The sequence below is a fragment of the Zootoca vivipara genome, chromosome 6 (genome assembly GCF_963506605.1).
Source record: "Zootoca vivipara chromosome 6, rZooViv1.1, whole genome shotgun sequence".
NCBI classification, from domain to species: Eukaryota; Metazoa; Chordata; class Lepidosauria; order Squamata; family Lacertidae; genus Zootoca; species Zootoca vivipara.
In genome coordinates, this window is record NC_083281.1 from 2,767,387 (window position 1) to 2,782,854 (window position 15,468).

At 51.8% G+C, this 15,468-nt stretch overlaps 1 protein-coding gene across 1 annotated transcript in view; it reads left to right on the forward strand.

Moving 5' to 3' along the window:
• The window catches only part of UNC13A (unc-13 homolog A), a 139,034-nt gene that overhangs the window by 110,696 nt on the left and 12,870 nt on the right, over positions 1-15,468 (forward strand). Inside the window, 4 exon segments of the mRNA XM_060275227.1 lie at positions 2,628-2,657; positions 11,677-11,733; positions 13,301-13,381; positions 14,902-15,049. Coding sequence (XP_060131210.1) covers positions 2,628-2,657; positions 11,677-11,733; positions 13,301-13,381; positions 14,902-15,049 — 316 coding nt within the window.

The following is a 15,468-nucleotide window of genomic DNA, read 5'->3' on the forward strand; positions in this document are numbered from 1 at the left end:
AAAAATAAAGCAATACCCTCTGAAAGAATTAATGGGAAGTGCTTAGGCTCGTCCACATTAAGCAGTCATGGCTCCCCCCCCCCCAAAAAAAGAAAAAGGATCATGGGAACTGTAGTTTAAGGGTGCTGAGAGTTGTTCAGGGATCCATCTTCCCTTCGTGGAGCTGCAATTCCCAGTGATTTAACAGTCAATCTCTCATTCCCAGAGAGCTCTGGGAAATTGCAGCTCTCTGAAGAGGGAAATGGATGTCTGCTAACCACTCTCAGTCTCCTTTAGGGGAAGACATGAAATTCCTTTACATGTGCACACTGCAGACAGGGCCTCATCCAGATATTCAGTCAGTCAGTCATTCAACTTATACACCGCCCTATACCCGGAGGTCTCAGGGCAGTTCACAACTAAAAGCGGTAACCCAATAACACCGCGCGCCCCCCAAAAAAACCCACATTCTAAAAGGGTGTTGGATGTCAATAATTTCAACCAAAGGCCTAGTTAAAAAGGAACATTTTTGCCTGGTGCCTAGAGGTGTATAATGAAGGCACCAGGCGAACTTCCCTGGAGAGAGCATTCCATAGCTGGGGAGCCACTGCAGAGAAGGCCCCGCTCTCGTGTTGCCACCCTCCGGACCTCTCGAGGAGGAGGCACATGAAGGAGGGCCTCAGAAGATGATCTCAGGGTCCGGGTCGGTTCATATGGAAAGAGGCTGTCCTTGAGGTCTTGCGCTCCTGAGCCATTGAAGGCTTCATAGTTTGAGCCGGAGATGTATTCAAGGCAGAAGCTCTACTACAGAGCCGCAGTTATTGCAAACGAAGCTGGCCTCAAAGCAACCTTTAGCTCTCGGCGTAGAGATATGCAGCCAGCAATCAAATTCCTTTAGGAGAGAAGACACGGTTGCTTAAGCCGTTTTTGAAACTGCAAGCAGCACGGGCCAGCTGGTCGGGATCTGCCGTTCCCGGCGGGGTTGGCAAACCTGCGACACCCCGGAGAATATTTGTTGGATATTCCCAAAATCCTGACCCGTCAGCCACGCTGCCTCCTGGGGAGTCACGGAGTTGGTGTTATTGGAAAATCCTCAGGCTTGCTTGTATTGCCAAGCAAAGACACCAGCAAGGGATATAGGAGCGAAACAGCAGCCAACAGGTCTGATCTTTATTCAGAAGACGGTTGCAACAGGACTTCCACCCACCGCATGGAAGAAGCAGGAAGAAGCCCGGAAGAAAAGGGCGCCCCCTTCTTTTATAAGTTTTCCTGTTGCGGCAGTCTTTTAGACACCTGGCTGGCGCCTTTGTTCGACGACCCGAGTGAGCCTGAGGATTTTCCTCTAACATTGGGAACCCCATAATAGCTGGAGGTCCAGAGGTCTTCCCACCCCATCTCTGGTGTGTGATCTTCGGGGGGGGGGCATTGTGCATGCAATATTGAGCAGTGGCCAGCCAGGGGTCTGCAGACAGCCTTCTAGGGTAGGGAAGGGGGGTCTGTGGTCCCTGTCAATTGTTATAAGAAAAAAACCTGCTCCTTTTCCCTTATGGGGTACCCAAGAGTCTGTATATCAGATATCCCCAAACTGCGGCCCTCCAGATGTTTTGGCCTACAACTCCTATGATCCCTAGCTAAGAGGACCAGTGATCAGGGATGATGGGAATTGTAGTCCAAAACATCTGGAGGGCCGAAGTTTGGGGATGCCTGCTGTATATAGTCCTTATGTAGGTTCTCTATCGAAAGGAGAAAATAACAGAGGCCAAGCAGAGAATATTGAGAAGCAAAGCAGCTAGTAAGCCTGATCTTTGTTAAACTGCTGCAACAGGGTCCCCCCGCTCTCCCCCCCACCGGGAGGGAGGACAGGAACCCCAAACATTGGTGTGCAAGCTCTTATATAGACATTTGAAATTGCCTCCCCTGTACCCCAGGACCCAACCCCCAATACATCCTACATACATCACAGAAGAGGCGGTCTACAGCAGAAAACCTGCCTGCCAGGGTACCTGATAATGGTCACTGAATGTATTACTTGGGCATCGTGCCCATTTTTTTTTGTGATGGTAAATACTCAGTTCCTGAATCCAGGTCACAGGCTCACCCTATTCACACACAGATACGCCTTCATGACAGGATTTGTGAGCAAAGAGACAATGGGGAGGTTTCCCCATTTCCTTTGTCCTTGCAGAGAAACATTTGAGGTCAGTTTGGGAGAGTCGAAATGGATTCAGGGCTGTTTTCCTGTCCTGTTTCAGACATGTGGTTTATAGATCTATGTATGCATTTGCCTGGTCCATTTATGAACATTTATTTTACATCTAGACCTTATAATTCTCCTAACACTAGCAAGGGGTCCGCAGGCAAGGCAGCCTTCAGGGGTAGGGAAGAGGGTCTGCGCATTTGGGTCCCTGCCCTGCAAAACTCGCCTTACGCCGGGGACAGAACCTGACAGATCAATCGATCGGTCAGTCGGTCGCCGATCAATCGACACAATCCAAGCCCTGTCGAAATGGAAGCTGAGTCACAGCAGGGAGGAATGGAGGGCAATGTCTGTGTGGGGCAACGCTCCACTTTGCTGAAAGTATATAAATGTTATGGAAATGTGTTCCGTGTGCTGAAAGTATATAAAACCCTGCTGTTCTTTTCTGCAGAGCAGGGCGAAGGTCCCCAGTCACACCGAAGTAAGGATACTCCGTTTAATTCTTAACCCTGCTTCCCTCTGTCTGCAGAGCCCCGTGTCCGCCCCCCTCCTGCCCCCCGCCTGTGGTCTTTTGACTCTGTGGTCATCGTGTCCATCTGTCCCCCTCTCTTTTCCCGGGTGTCGCTAACTGGATTTACCTGGCTGCTGTTGTGTTTCTTCAAAAATATATCCTGTGCTAAAGTTGTGTCTGCTGACCTCTGTTTTTTTAAGTGACCCTCCCTGGTGGTGGTAAGGGGGGAAACAACCCCTTATTTTCCTTCTCGTCTGTTTCTCAGCTTGCTTTGCCTGCCTGTCTGCATGTGTGGGCAAGTTTGTGGGAAATCAATGTTGGCAGTCCTAAGACTCAGGGGGGTGTTCTGCCTGATAAGGAAAAATCCTGGGGTGCGGATTTACTCCGCTGCCCAGCTGGTCAGGGTCCACTCTCCCTGTGGGTCTCGGATGGTGTTTCCTGCTCAGCAGGGGGTTGGACTGGATGGCCCTTGTGGTCTCTTCCAACTCTAGGATTCTAGGATTCTCTCTGGCCAGCAAAAGGAGGAGTCTCCAGCCAATCTAAAGAAGCAAAACAGCGGTCAGTAGACCTGACCTTTATTTGTTCGAACGCACAAAGGGTAGGAACGCCAAGCATGGGGGCTGCTTGAACTTTAATAATAATAATAATAATAATAATAATAATAATAATAATAATAATTTATTATTTATACGCCGCCCATCTGGCTGGGTTTGCCCAGCCTCTCTGGGCGGCTTCCAGAAGGATATTAAAATACAACAATCTATTAAACATTAAAAGCTTCCCTAAACGGGGCTGCCTTCAGGTGTCTTCTAAAAGTCTGGTAGTTATTTTTCTCTTTGACATCTGATGGGAGGGCGTTCCACAGGGCAGGTGCCACTACCGAGAAGGCCCACTGCCTGGTTCCCTGTAGCATTGCTTCTCGCAGCGAGGGAACCGCCAGAAGGCCCTTGGAGCTGGACCTCAGTGTCAGAACAATGGGGGTGGAGACGCTCCTTCAGGTGTACTGGACCGAGGCCATTTTCCAATGGCATCATTGGTGCGTCACAAATACGTCACAAAGCTTGGCATGTCGAAACATGAGCCCAGTCACCCACCCCGATACCCGACACCTTTTTAACTACCCTTTTCTCCAAAGAGCAATAGAAGTATTTACACGTGGCGGCAAGGCTTTCCTGGGCTTCTCCTTTGAAAGTATCAGGATTCAATCCGCCATCCCGATGGGTTTCTGTCTGGGATATATGCAGGGCTGTCTGAAGCATATGTGGCGCCGGGGTGCAAAAATCCACCCGGTGGGCCCTCCCCCCCCCAGGTTGCCCAGAGTTGTCAGCCTTTGGGGGGGGGGGCCAGGGCGCTCTGGGCCAGCCTTCGAGGCATGCAGGCAGGGCAAAGCAGGGCACAGAGGAGCGCGAGGCGGTGGTGCTAGGCAGGGCCATCTTAAGCTCACCCAGTTCCGTGGTGCAAAGATCCCTCCTGCGCCCCCTCGGGGCCCAACTTGCGGAAGGTGGTGACAGGAGGCATCTTGGCGCCCGACGAGGCCATCCCCACGAAGAGCACTGGCTTATAAAGCTGCCACCAGCTCCCCGGAGATCCTGCCCACAGCAACGCCTGCCTCGCTCCTCGGAGCAGATAAGCGCCAAGGCTGCCCACTGGGGCTCTCCGCTGCCCACCCACCGACAAGCACTCGCCGCAAGGGCGGCCCCTCGCCTTGCCAAAGTTCGCTCTGGTGCCTTGCCGCCGTCACGGGCAAAACAAACGCGCGCCCAGGCGAAGAGGGTGCGCACGAGAGAGCGCGAGGCAGAGGGCGAAGCGCGGAGAGCAGGGGAAGCTTGGCCACCCGTCCTCGGGAATGGCCGGGAGATGGGAAGGCGGTGGGGCAGTGGGGTGGGGTGGAGTCCAGAGAAAGAGAAGGGACTTTAGGGGGGAAGAGGCACCGCTCCCTCAGATGACGGCTCGGCGGGCAGCGGCTGAGGGGATTCCTGCAGCCGAGGGAGAGGAGGAGGCAGCGGCAGAGGAGGAGCCATAGGACTTAGTGGCCTTGCACACCACACGCCTGCTGCCACTCTAGGCAGGTGTCTCACTGGTTCTGCAAGAAGAGGAGGAGAGGAAGCTTTTGCCGCCTCGCATGGAGCTCCTGGCTGCCGCGCTCAGCTGGACGCCAGCCGTTTGGCGCCCCTTCGGCGCCTCTGGTGGCCAGGCGCCCTGGTGCATTGCGCCACCCAGCCTGGGCCTAGAGCCGGCCCTGGTGCTAGGCTGGGCGCCTCATCAGGTGGGCAGTGCACCCTGGGCAGGCCTCTCCACGGCCCTACGCCAATCCCAGGCGAGCAGGAGGGTGTAGCCAGCCGGCCGCCTCAGGGCCTCGCTGGCTCGCTTGCCCCCGAACTTGCGGTGGAGAGCCCCCCCCCCCGCAGCGGAAGAACCCACCACAGCGCTCTGACGGGCGGGCTCTTCCCCGGACTCCAACTCTTGGGCCCTGGTCTCTCAGCCTAGTGTCCCTGAGAGCCCGGCGCCCGGGTGCCCAGCACCCCTAACGCCTATGGTTAAGATGGCCCTGGATATATGTTGCCCTCCTGCCTCCTATTGCGTGGCTAAGTTTACACCTTGTGGAGGGGCAAGGAGTACGTGACCTTATGCTTACGGGATTATGGAGGGAGGGCGAGCCCCGGATTCCCCTCTTCCAGGGGATTCATTAGCCGTTGGAACCAAGGAAATCCGTCACACCGTTGTATTTCGGCATTTATTTGATTTTATATTGGATACGATGCATGGTATCCGCTTCTTGCTACAATTTTATAGGCTGCTTTTCTCAGCCTCTTTGCTGTTGTGCATGTGTGGTGCCTGTTTTCAATGGCCGTTGTCCTGGACATAGTTAGAGGCTTGGTGGGGACTTGGGATTTGGGGGGAGTCGTTTAACTGCCCCCCCCCCCCAATTCCTGGTTTTAGCATGCTCGTCGCAAACTCATTGGAAGAAATGGGTCCGACTTATTTATTTACTTATACCTGGAAAGCAGCCCTGGTTCTGAATACTGCTTGCTGGAGGCCAGCAGGAGGGGAGAGGGCCCTTATGATGGCCTCTTCTTGTGTTCTTACAATGTTAAGGACCAGCCGTGCGTTATAGGAAAAAAACCTGCTCCTTTTCCCTTATGGGGTATCCAAAAGCCCGTATAGAGTCCTTGAGTGGGTTCTCTCTCGGTAGGAGAAAATAAGAGAGGCGAACCAGAGACTATTGAGAAGCAAAGCGGCTAGTAAGCCTGATCTTTATTAAACTGTTGCAACAGGGTCCCCCACTCCCCACACGCAGGTGGGAGGAGAAACCCCGAACAATGCTGCGCAAGCCGTTATACAGTGGTGCGTCGCAAGACGAAATTAATTCGTTCTGCGAGTCGCTTTCTCTTGCGATAATTTCGTCTTGCGATAATTTCGTCTTGTGAAGCGCAGTTTGCCGCGGCAAAAACAAAAACGCAAAAAAATTCATCTTGTGAAGCACGGCTGTAGAAAACTTCGTCTTGTGAGTCACCAAAAACATCGCAAAACGCTTTTGTCTTGCGAGTTTTTCATTGCGCGAGGCATTTCATATTGCAAGGTACCACTGTATAGACTTTTGAAATTGCCCACCCTGTAGCCCAAGAGACCACCCCCCCAAAAAAAATCATACATACATCACAGAAGAAGGCGGTCTACAGCAGAAATCCTGCCTGCCAGGATACCTGATAATGGTCACTGATTGTTTTACCTGGGCAGCCTGGCCGTTCTTTTGTGATGGTAAAAATTCCTGGATCCAGGTCACAGGTCCACCCTATTTTACGCAAATATGCCCTTAAGGCAGGATTTGCAAGCAAAAAGACAATGGGAAGGCTTTCCCGATTCCCCTCCCCCCCCCTTACTGCAGAGGAATATTTGAGGTCACTGGGAGAGTCCAAATGGCTTCAGGATTGCTCCCCTGGACTATTTCAGACACGTGGTTTATATACTTACGCATGTGTTTGCCTCGTACGTTTATGAACCTTTATTTTATATTTGGGACCTTAGAATTCTTATAACACGTGGAAGGTGCTTGGGCTCAGGATTTCATCACGCAACGATATCGCCGGCTTGCGGGACTCACTGCCACAAGACGATCATGTGGTGGCCAAGGGCTTGCCGGTCGGTGGGGGTTGGGGAATAAGGGTTGGGGCAAAGTTCCTGCCAAAGGTTGAGCCTCCACATTCAACAGCTGTGTACCTTTGAGTACAACAGGTGGAGGGCTACAAACCAAGTTAACTAGGGGGACATCGGAAGCATGATTTAGGCAGTTCCGGGTCGAGGAATCCACTCCCTACACCAATCAGCCTTTCAATCAATCAATCAATCCCCCTTTCTTCTACAGGATCATCAGATTAAGACCCAAACATATTTTACTTGTTGGGTGTAAATTTTAGAGGCACACACATGCAACTCGGGCACAAACTGTCAGGAGGATGGCGTACCTATCGGGATTTTGTTTGAAATGTATTTTAAAACTCAAAGCAGGGTTTGGGAAGAGGTGGGGAGTTTGTTGAAAGCGAAGAAGTCAACTTTTATAATGTTTGTTTCTCTCATTTTGCCTGTGATCTAATCTATCCATGTCCTGCATTGATCTGATTTGTGCCTGCCTAATCTCAGTCTGATTATATTGATCTAATACCATCTGGGTCTAATCAATATATCTACACTAATCTGCATCTGTCGAATATACAAGTACCTTCTCTGTACTGAATTTAGTCAGCAGCTACCTAATCTAATCTAACTGCAGCTACCTAATCTAATCCAATCTATCTGCTCCTGCCTAATCTAATTTAATATATCTGTCTCCATCAGCCCAGGGTGAATTCCGTCACGGGAAATATTCCCTTAGTTTCCCCGATTATAGTGCTAATTGCCTCTGTCCCATTCCTTTCAAACCCCAGTACCTGTTTTGCGATGGAGCTGTGGCTTTTGGACAACGCACTAAATCTCACTTGCAGCAGTGGGACAACATCACTATTCTGCCACCCTCTCTGCCCATTCGGGGCCCTGTCCCCTCCACGCCGCCCCCCCAATATTTGCCCATGAAAACGACAGGAAATAATTCGCGACTGCCCAAGAATTCCACCTCTTCTGGTAGATCCCTGCTAGATTTCAGGAAGGGCCTCTTGCATTGCGTGAAAGGCTTCGATATAACACAGAGAAAGTCAAAGAAACAGAATAAACAGTAATAATAATGGTTACAGGTAGGTAGCCGTGTTGGTCTGGGTCGAAGTAAAATAAAAAAATTCCTTCAGTAGCACCTTAAAGACCAACTAATTTTTTATTTTGGTATGAGCTTTCGTGTGCATGCACACTTCTTCAGATACAGTGAAATAGAAGTCCCCAGGCACTGGGGTGAGGAGGCAGCCTCTCCTAAGGGGTGAGGAGGCAGCCTCTCCTGGACAATGACAGCTCCCTTTCTCAAGCTCTGGGAGGAAGACCTTTCATTGCCTACAGACAGCCACCCAATCTTAAACAACTCCTCACCCACAATAATACAACCACCAGACTTAACATGGACACTGGTACCAGAGCCTGCAATAAACCCAGATGCCAACTTTGCTGCCACATACACCCGGACAACACCATTACTGGCCCCAACAACATCCAACATACCATCTCAGGGCTATTTAATTGCTCATCTTCTAACATTGTGTATGCCATCAAATGCCAACAGTGCCCTTCAGCTCTCTATATTGGACAAACAGGCCAAACCCTACGCCAAAGGATAAATGGACATAAATCTGACATCAGGAACCAGAAGACAGAAAAACCAGTAGGAGAACACTTCAATCTCCCAGGACATTCTGTACAAGATCTCAAAGTAGCTGTCTTACTACAAAAGAATTTCAGAAATAGACTGGAAAGAGAAGTTGCTGAATTACAACTTATCACCAAGCTCAAAACCATGGAGGGACCTGGTTTGAACAGAGATATCGGATTCTTATCTCATTATACATGATAAGCGATCTTCAGCCATCTCAACCCTTGCTTTTTCATGCAAAACCATTTGCAGTCGTTTTCGGTCATCAACAGCTATCAGTCAGTCAATCACCCACTTCCACCACCCTTCTGAGTGATCCCCCCTCCCCTCCCCATCCCCACCCCTTCTCTACATAAGTGCCTGGGGACTTCTATTTTACTGTATCTGAAGAAGTGTGCATGCACACGAAAGCTCATACCAAAATAAAAACTTAGTTGGTCTTTAAGGTGCTACTGAAGGAATTTTAGTAATAATAATAATAATAATAATATATTATTATTATTATTATTATTTGTACCCCGCCCATCCAGCTGGGTTTCCCCAGCCACTCTGCGCGGCTTCCAACAAAGATTAAAATACATTAAAAAGTCACACATTTAAAAACTTCCCTAAACAGGGCTGCCTTCAGATGTCTTCTAAAAGTCTGGTAGTTGTTTTTCTCTTTGACATCCGATGGGAGGGCGTTCCACAGGGCAGGTGCCACTACCGAGAAGGCCCTCTGCTCGGTTCCCTGTAGCTTGGCTTCTCGCAGGGAGGGAACCGCCAGAAGACCCTCGGAGCTGGACTTCAGTGTCCGGGTAGAACGATAGGGGTGGAGACGCTTCTTCAGGTCTACTGGACCGAGGCCGTTTAGGGCTTTCAAGGTCAGCACCAACCCTTTGAATTGTGCTCGGAAACATCCTGGGAGCCAGTGTAGGTCTTTCAGGAGCGGTGTTATGTGGTCTCTGCGGCCGCTCCCAGTCCCCAGTCTAGCTGCCGCATTCTGGATTAGTTGCAGTTTCCGGGTCACCTTCAAAGGCAGCCCCACATAGAGCACATTGCAGTAGTCCAGGGCTGTGTAGACGCAGCCCTGATCCAACCAAATTTGCATCTATCAAAACCAATCCAGTATCTCTGCGTCGAACTAAATCTCTCTGTACCTATCTAAATTAATCCAGCCTTCTTCATCCGCATCTATCTCATCCAATCTGTCTACAGTACCTGTATTTAATCAGATCTAGTATACTGTATCTCTCTGCACCTTGCAATGCTTATGGCAGTGGATTCCAACCCGTGGCACCCTGGGGTGCCCAGAATGATGGTCAGGGGTGCTGCGGGCAACACTGGCCTCCGTCCCTCTTTCCTTCCCTCCCTCCTCTGATGCCCTCTTGTGTCTCTGCCTCCCAAAGGCTTGCATGGCTGTTTGTTGCAGCAGCCCCGGCTACAAGCTCCCCAGGCGAACGGTGCCTCTGGGGCTGGCCAGGGGGTGCTGGGTGCCAGGAGTCGGGGTGGCCTCGGAGTAAGCAAGCAAGCAGGCGAGGGATCCCAGCCACCCAGTCCGCCAGCCCTTGCTGTTGGGAATGGGGCAGACAAGTCCCAAGCCCCTGTGGGGCAGTGTGAGGAGGCACCTCTCTTTAGGGCAGGGGGGTGGGCAGCTCAGAGGCCAGCGGATGCCCAGAGGACGCCCAGGCCCGCCCTAGCCATAGAGGCTAGTGGCACGGAGAACCACGGCGCCGGGCGCTGGAGGGCGCTGGAAGGGCGCCAAGTGAGCGCAGGGTTCCGGCGATCTGGCCAGGACTGCGCTCCTTCTCTGAGGATTCTGCACTGCACCTCCTTCTCATTTCCCCAGCGCTGGGTTCCGCTCAGTCGAACTTCGCCACCAGCGCGCGCACAGCGCCCAAGCAGCTCTTGCTGGTCCTGCGGTGCGGGCGCTGGTGGCGAAGCTTGACTGAGCGGAACCCAGCGCTGGGGAAATGAGAAGGAGGCGCAGCGCGGAGTCCTCGGAGGTGGCCTCCCGCTGCTGCCGTGGTCTGCTTGGCACTCCCGGGCCCTTGGAGAGGCTCTGGAGGGGGGCGCTGGAGGGACGTAGTGCCAGGGCGCTGGATGGGCTTAAGACGGCCCTGAGGACGCCCAAGGAGAGGGGAGAGGAGGCCAAGGGAAACATGCCACAAGGGAGGAGGTTCAAAAAAGGGTGAGGGGCTGCCAGCTCTGCAGGGAAGGGGGGACATAACTGGGCTCCTGAGCCCCACAGGGGTGCCACAGACAAATGTTGCTCCTGGGAGCTGTGCACACAAAAAGGTTGAAAACCTCTGGCTTATGCAATCGGTTAAACTGTCTGGGATCAGGCACCCCCAAACTGCGGCCCTCCAGATGTTTCAGCCTACAACTCCCATGATCCCTAGCTAACAGGACCAGTGGTCGGGGGAGATGGGAATTGTAGTCCAAAACATGTGGAGGGCCAAAGTTTGAGGGTGCCTGGTCTGGATCCTGCCTCTATTCAGGGTATCTAACGCCATTCGATACCCTGCTATTCTGCCTCCAGGTATTTTGTCACGCTCGGGAGTGACCGGCTCCAAAACGCCAGAGCCAAGGCCTTGCAAATGAAAGGGTGAATCTTGTTTAGGTGTGTAGGGCCAGAATTGCTTTGTTACACCCTCCATTTGAGATGGGTAGGTGGAAAAACAGACATTTCGGGTGCAACGCTCTTGGGAAGCAACGCTTCAGAGGCATACCTGCCAAGTCCTGGACTGCAGAATCCGGGACCAGCAGCCACATGACACCGGAAGTTGCATAGATGCAACTTCCAGTATCGCTTTGCCCATCTGTGGGCACCAAAAATGGCCGGCGCCGGCTTCCGGACATGCGTAGACGCGACTTTCAAAGCCAACGCTGGCCATTTTTGGTGCCCATAGATGGGCATATCAGGAGGGGGGGAAATGGCCGCCGGCAGGAGAATATAAGGGAGAATAACGGGAGACGAAGTGATACGGGGGAACACCGGGAAAAGGTAAGAAAAACCGGGGGTTTCCCGGGGGAAACAGGGTACTTGGCAGCTATGTTCATGGGTGAAACCTTGCCTGAATTTCTTAGCATCAAATGGGAAAGGATAGCTGAGGTTCAGGGTAAATTTCAGCAGAAACATAGCTACCTTTTATCTTTCTGTTATCTTTTCTTCCCTCCCCCTCCCCTTTCTTCTCTCCATCCCTCCTTATGCCCGCCCCCCAGGGCACGCAGATGATCTTCAACGCAGCCAAGGAACTGGGGCAGCTTTCGAAACTCAAGGTGAGAAACGCAGGATTGTGGAGTCCACAGAATTCAAGGAGCTGTGTTGCAGAGGACGGCGGTCGTTTGTGCTTCTTGGGCCTGGTTGGGCGCAAAGCAGGGAGCCGGGCATTAGGTGGCGCCACAGCCAATGACAGGCAGAGAATTAGCTAATTCTAGAGTGGCCTCCATCTTCTTCCCTGCTGAGTCCCACAACGGAAAACGAGGAGGAGGAAGACAGCGGACTGAGGCGGGGGGGGGGGTCCTATGTTCTCTTTTTACACATTCTTAGAATGATATATTTAATAATGTTTAAAATACTGTTGGTTTCTCCTCCGCTTCCTTTTCTACAAGGTCTGCCCGTTTATTTGACGGGAATCGCTCTGCAGCGCCCCCTGGTGTCACATTCCAATAACGCATTATTAAAAAAAGAACGTCATATGGCTATATGGCTACCGTAACCCTTTTTTAAAACTCGCTTTTAGCATTGAAAACCACAAGTGTAGATGACTCATGAGTTAGGCAGACCACTTGCCTTAACAAGCTAGCCTCCCATGCTTCCCATCACCAATGGCCCCAAGGTGACGAGAGATGGAGCCAGCCCAATGGTATTGCAGAAGGCAAGGAGCTGGACATTAGGTAGCGCCAGAGACAAACAGCAGGAAGAGCCAACTCGTTTTACCTTTGTCCCAGGGACGCAGGTGGCACTGTGGCCTAAACCACTGAGCCTCTTGGGCTTGCCGGTCAGAAGGTCAGCAGTTCAAATCCCCGTGACGGAGTGAACTCCCGTTGCTCTGTCCCAGCTCCTGCCAACCTAGCAGTTTGAAACCACACCAGAGCAAGTAGATAAATAGGTACCACTGCGGCAGGAAGGTAAACGGCGTTTCCATGTGTTCTGGTTTCCGTCACGGTGTCCCGTTGTGCCAGAAGCGGTTTAGTCCTGCCGGCCACACAACCTGGAAAGCTGTCTGCGGACAAACGCTGGCTCCCTCGGCCTAAAAGCAAGATGAGCGCCGCAACCCCATAGTCGCCTTTGACTGGGCTTAACCATCCAGGGGTCTTTTACCTTTTTGACCTTTGCCCCTGCTGAGTTTCACAAGGGGAAAATGGGCCGACACTGATAGTGGCACTTTCTGGACTATTTGTAGGTCAGAGGGAAGGCAAGTGGAAGCGTGGGGGGGGGAGCAGTGGCCCCTTTCACCCGTAAGGACCAAGCCCTCCAGCGTTGCACAGAGAGAGGGGGCATCCACCAGCGGCCCCATGGCAGGCTGAACCGCCATGGGGCTGGTCTAGGTTAGGGAAAGTTGAGAAGCTTCTGAGGTTCTGCAGCTGCCTAGGTCAAGAAGGGGGGAGCCTGACAACTGAGCCTACCCCCTTAAAAATTGCACGTTTTGCCGATTCACCCCAAAACTCTCCCTGGGCGCCAATTCCGTCATCGGAATCCCGAACGGGAAAATCCGGGCGTAGGGCAAATGTAATCCAGGTTATGAGATGGCAAAAGGGGCTTTGAAATGGGGGTTGCCGGAGGGTGCATTACCCCCACCTGGAAAAGGAAACCTGTTCGTCACTTGTTCTTCATCCCATCCAGGACCACATGGTGCGTGAGGAAGCCAAGAGTTTGACACCCAAGCAGTGTGCTGTGGTAGAGCTGGCCCTGGACACTATCAAGGTGAGAGCATAGAATCCTAGAATTGTAGAGCTGGGAGGGGCCTGCAGCGGTCATCTAGCCCAACCCCAAACCGGGCATGTCCCGGACTCCCTTCCCCCACCATGTCTTGGGCAGGTTGTCCAGTTCAGCATGGGTGAAACACCGCTGTTATTGGGATTTTTTGTTTTTATCTTTATTTTTTTTAGAAAAATGTATAATATTTTTTATTAGTTTTCAGTTACAGTAGCCCCATAAAAGCCTCATCGTCAATACCAAATTATAATGCAATTAATAATGCCAATTGTTCAGATGCCAAATTATATTATTTTGTTGGCCCCCTGCGTGCTAGAATAGATGATTTGACAATTGTATCTTTATTTTAGATCCTATTGCAATTCATGTGGAACGTGTCTGGTTTGGTTGTGGCGTTTTATTTATTCTCAGTGGCTTTATTTATCCTTTAAACTTCATGGGTGCTTTCGTTTAAAAAAAATCATGTTGTACACATGGTAAAGAAGACTAAGAACTTAGGTCGTCACACTAGACACACTTGCGCGCAGGAAAAGTCTCGTTGAGTTGAATGGGGCTGGCGTATAGGATTACCCAGCATGTCTGGGAGGGGATCCCGTCCCTTCTTGGCCTGCTAGTTTGTGACAAAGGCCCTAACCGGCTCCATACCATCACAAGTTCCAAAAAAACTGTGGGTAAAGTCAATATAGTCTCTCCCTTTCACACACAGATATCCAGGTGTCCCCAAGTGATTTTTATTTTTATTTTTTTAAACAACTCTATGGGTGGCGCTGTAGTCTAAACCACTGAGCTTAGGATTTGCTGATCAGAAGGTCAGCGGTTCGAATCCCTGCGACGGGGTGAGCTCCCGTTGCTCAGTCCCTGCTCCTGCCAACCTAGCAGTTCGAAAGCATGTCAAAGTGCAAGTAGATAAATAGGTACCGCTCCGGCGGGAAGGTAAATGGCGTTTCCGTGTGCTGCTCTGGTTCCCCAGAAGTGGCTTACTCATGCTGGCCACATGACCTGGAAGCTGTACGCCGGCTCCCTTGGCCAATAAATCCAGATGAGTGCTGCGGCAGCGCAGGAGGCCAACAGAAGGTGGCGCCAGAGAGAACGACAGGCAGAGCCAAATCAGTCTTGTTTTCTCCCTACCCTTCTCTTGCCCCGGCAAGTTCGGAGCAACAGTGAGATGGAGGACAAGGGATCAATGCTCAGTTTCATTTCCACGTCTCGCGCGGCTTCTAGTCCCCAGGACGATTCCCCCTTCCTAAGTTTCGTTTCCCAAGTTTCTAGGCCTCTTTGAGTCACATCCCAAACCCGTCGGCATTAGTGGACCTAAGTTGTCCAGTTTCACCCTCAAGTTTCACCATCCAAGTTTCTAGTCCTCATGGCAGCCTGCGGTCGCCGTTGCCGTTATTATCGCCTCAGCTGGCACGTTGCAAATGTGATGCTGTGGCCACGGCTCTGTGGGTTTGCTTCCACTGGTGTCTTCTCCCACCCCAACCCTCTCCCCTCTCTCCTCCCCAATTCAGCAATACTTCCACGCAGGAGGCGTCGGCCTGAAGAAAACCTTCCTGGAGAAGAGCCCGGACCTTCAGTCTCTGCGTTACGCCCTTTCTCTTTACACGCAAGCCACAGACCTGCTCATCAAAACCTTCGTGCAGACGCAGTCCTCACAAGGTAAGCGCGGCTGGCGAAGCAGAAGGGGGCCCAGATTCTGGGGTTTCCTCGGATCCCAGTTTCCCCAAGGAGACCCAGGTAGAATCCAGACACAGATGCGAAAACACTTTTTTTAAAAAAAAGTTTTGAAAAATATATTGGATTTCCCGTTAGCTCGCCGTCGCCACCTAGCGTCATGTTTGTATAGTGCACTTAAAACATTAATATTTGCGGCTGAGTCCCCGGAGTCGCTGCTCTCGTGGAGCTCGCTGGTCCAGCAGGCTGTGCGGAGCCTCCCTAGCCGGGTGCAGTCTATCCCTATGGCACCAGCCTGCCCAGGAGGAGGCGGTCGGTGCCGTTTCCCATCATGCACTGCTTTGAAGGTTCCTTCCCCCCCCCCCCAAGGCATCCGGCAAGCTGCTGTTTTTAGAAAACAGTGC